Here is a 3,889-nt window from a genome sequence, read left to right as displayed (position 1 = left end):
CCACCACAATATCACAGGTATCTAAGACACTTTTATCTCCAGATCTAAAAATTTAATTGTATAGCTATGAATTTTGCAACCCAATATTTCATATTCAATTCCGATATAATAATCCATGTCAATTCCCATTCTCGATATCAGTTAGGACGTCAAAATTCTTGACTCTTAGGTGAGAATAATTACCTCACTATAGATGCATCCTTATACTGTGGTAGCAGTTTTAAGAGTGCGCAGGCAAGTACTCCAGAGCAATAAAAATCTCCGTCATCTGTGCCGATCCTCACGATCGATTTTCCCGACATCGTGAGAAGATTGGAAAATCCGCCCAAAAGCGCGCTTCTTGATATAATCGACTGAAAACTATGATCATCATATTAAATTACGAGATTTAATGCTATATTAAGTAAATATATCGTGTTATTTAACAAATCAACAGATCGTAGCAAAACATGAGTTTCACCAGAAGCACTTTTGTATGCAGAAAATCTTTAAGTTGTGTTTAGATACCTTAACGTTGCACGCCGAAGAACGTACGTTTTATATAGGATTTCGTGCTCCTTAAACTGACCGTTTTCCAGCAGAGAGTGGCAAGAAGATGTCCGAGAATGCACGTGCTCCCTTTCTGTCGGAAAAATCGAACTTCTTCCCTTGGTTGGCACCTGCCTCTTTTCAGAGGTCATTAATTCAATACGGCTAGTATGTTGTTGAAGTAGGTTTATTAAGGCGTATTTACACAAATACTGTTCGAGATTCTCTTTCGATATTTGTTGGTGGGAAAATCGAACGGTGTAACCCGTCCAATGACGCCTTTATGTACGCAAATTGTGCACGTTGGACTACGTAGCCACGAATATTTCCGGCAGACATCACACATACGTTTCAATGATTCCGTCCTATGCCCATAAAGTGCAATTGCTTAACAACATATATTATATTTAAAAAAAAAAAATAACTAAGAATTTAAGCCAGATAAAAGATATTAAAAATAAAAAATCAACTATACATATATATATATTTTTAATGGTGATTTCATGCAGAATATATATTACCATAGAAAAACTGCAGAACTGAAAAAAAAAAACAAGTATAATGTCGTTGCTTAAACATTTATTTGTGCAGTTTTGACTTTTTAGGCTATTCCATTTTGACCGAAAGTAATTGTAATAGCAACTTAAATTTAAAATTTTTCATACATATATTATGCATATATTTTCAATTTAAGAATTTAAATAAAGTTTAGTATTAAATAGACCAAACGGTAGAGAGGTTTTTCTTCAAATCTGTGCTTTTTTTCTCTTTTGTTATTATGGCACAATTTACATATAATACATTACGTATATGTATGTACATTTTTTTTATTTTATTACTTCTTTTTATTATATTTTTTATTATCTTTAACATAACATAAAATAAATAAACGAATTATGTAAGGTAAAAGAGATCAAAGCAGAACAAAATATTCACGAAAACGATGATTCCTGCGTTTTATCCTCGCACGTTTGGTACCAAAACGTAACAAAAGTGCGGGGACAATATTGAAGATTTGTACATTAAAAAAAAGATGATTTGTTATATAGACAGAGACCCAGAAATGCTCCGCTTAATCTAAATAACTTGCACATGTATAAGAGTAATCCCAAACGATCATTCCTGCGATTTGTGCCAAAATGTACAAGTGCGAAAACAATTTTTAAAACGCAGGAACAATTGTTAGGGATTTCTTTACATGCAAGTACGCGCGGATACTTCGGATTAAACGGAGCAGTAGTCCCGGGTCTCAACTCTGTTAATCAACTTTTATTTATTAACGTAATGGATTTTTTATTTCAACGCAGCATTGGTCTTCAATATCGAAAGTCGAGAACCATTAATGCAACGTTCATCTACAGCATAGAAATTATATATATATATATTTAGATTTGAAGTCGTAATGCCATATCGATTCGCAATATATCGACGAGTAATTTAATTAAATGTTCGTTTACGCAGGAAGCAGCTAAGACTGTTGGGCTGGTTCCATACGGTGCTCTGCCATGTATGCCACTCCGCCTGCGTTCTACGCTTAAGTTACACTCCACTTGGACCTGATCGCCGTATAATCGACACTCCGAAGTGAGCCAGGGGCTAAGATTGCGCATTTTGCCGCACAAGCAGTTGCCTGAAACGCTGACCGAAGAGTTAAGCATGCAACCATCAAAAACCGCGGATCGATAAAACTGAGCTATCTCTTCCCGATCGCAGAAGAACATGCGGAGAAAACTTGTGCCATGTTATATAGATCTGAGATGTGAAGAAACTTTAACAATAAACGAACCATTTTTTAAATAATTTCTGGAATAAGTGTGTGCAGTATATAGTTCGTCCTTATTAAACATAGTCACAAGTATTTGACGCACAACAATTCAAAAGATGAAATGATTTTCTCATACTGTGAAGTTCCACAAGTGTAAAAAAAAAAACAAAATGTACATGATTGAGTTGCATTTAATTACGAAAAAAGTTTTTAAAAATAATTGCCATAAAGATTCTAAAAAAAATTCAATGGTCTAGACATAATCATTTTTCTCCACCTTGCACAGTTTTCCCAATCTTGAGTGCTTCCTGCGCCATACTTATTGCGCCGTCCTTGGTTTTGTGACTCCCCATGCACCGACTGGAAAGCACAAATAAAGCGTCCTCAATTCCACAGGCTTCTACAAGAGCATCCCTCTTTAAACCGCCCCACGCTTGCGGGAGTAACATTCTGTACATGCGACTTCTCAACGCTACTGGCATACACTCAATCCAATAAGAACAGTCTCTAGACTCTTGATTCTCTAAAATAACATACTTTATTGATGGCGAAATGTTCATCTCCTTTTCCAGTTTAAACAGATACTCTTCATACAGTAGAAATTTCGACAATGTTATTATCTCTCCGCTCGGATCGACCTTAAAAGAATGTTTTACATTAAACAATAATCGAAAATAAATCCAAAAAGACAAATAAAAGAAGTATTTTCCTTACTTCGAATCGACTTTCCACAGCGTGTCGCACGATGTCCATTGACGGTAAGTGAACGTTTTTCACGTCTTGTACAATTTCTAAAAATTCCTGTTGAGCCAAAGCCACGGCTTTCTCAAACTGTTTCTCTTTTTCCTGGCTGTTCAACGAAAAATTTAGTCTACGTATGCGCGCACTTAAATCAGTACATGATAGATACCTGAAACAAATGCAGATGCAATTATTCTGGAGAAACGTTTTAGATAGTATATATAACATCACAAGCGTCCACTTATAATGGCACTGCATCGTACATTTGCTCATCATTATCTATAGCGTCGATTTCCTTGATTAACTTGTCATAAATAAACTTAAACATTTCATCAATAACTCTGCCCTCTGTTACGTCTGACAGTATATTCCTCAATATCTTATGACCGAAATGACAGTAGATCAGTCCCGCACTGGTTAGTTCCACTGTCGAATCATACCCTGGTTTTCTTATGATGGTACTCACCGATTCTTTGAAATCTCTAATTAAAGAAAAAATAAGTAAATAGTGGTGTAGTAAAAACAGAAATTTTCTTTAATGGCGCATAATTAAATAGTACAAATATATTTTACTTTATGTTATGATCATATCGATGCCTGGATGGATCATATTCTCCGCCAACATCCACCACAATATCACAGGTATCTAAGACACTTTTATCTCCAGATCTAAAAATTTAATTGTATAGCTATGAATTTTGCAACCCAATATTTCATATTCAATTCCGATATAATAATCCATGTCAATTCCCATTCTCGATATCAGTTAGGACGTCAAAATTCTTGACTCTTAGGTGAGAATAATTACCTCACTATAGATGCATCCTTATACTGTGGTAGCAGTTTTAAGAGTGC

The 3,889-nt window shown here is 35.1% G+C and overlaps 1 protein-coding gene across 1 annotated transcript; it reads right to left on the bottom strand.

Annotated features, from left to right (window-relative positions):
* Positions 1-1,784: 1,784 nt before the first annotated feature.
* LOC112468286 (UPF0160 protein MYG1, mitochondrial-like) lies at positions 1,785-3,883 on the bottom strand (the record flags this gene model as incomplete). The annotated part of the gene is made up of 5 exons (XM_025037405.1): positions 1,785-2,931; positions 3,008-3,203; positions 3,298-3,516; positions 3,608-3,703; positions 3,843-3,883. Coding segments are annotated over 5 exons (927 nt in total), but the record flags the coding sequence as incomplete, so codon positions are not given.
* Positions 3,884-3,889: the final 6 nt, after the last annotated feature.

The sequence above is a fragment of the Temnothorax curvispinosus genome, unplaced genomic scaffold, assembly GCF_003070985.1.
Source record: "Temnothorax curvispinosus isolate PA1 unplaced genomic scaffold, ASM307098v1 QBEX01018269.1, whole genome shotgun sequence".
Lineage (NCBI taxonomy): Eukaryota > Metazoa > Arthropoda > Insecta > Hymenoptera > Formicidae > Temnothorax > Temnothorax curvispinosus.
The sequence above is the reverse complement of the archived record's forward strand: the minus strand, read 5'-3'. Positions and strand labels throughout refer to the sequence as shown.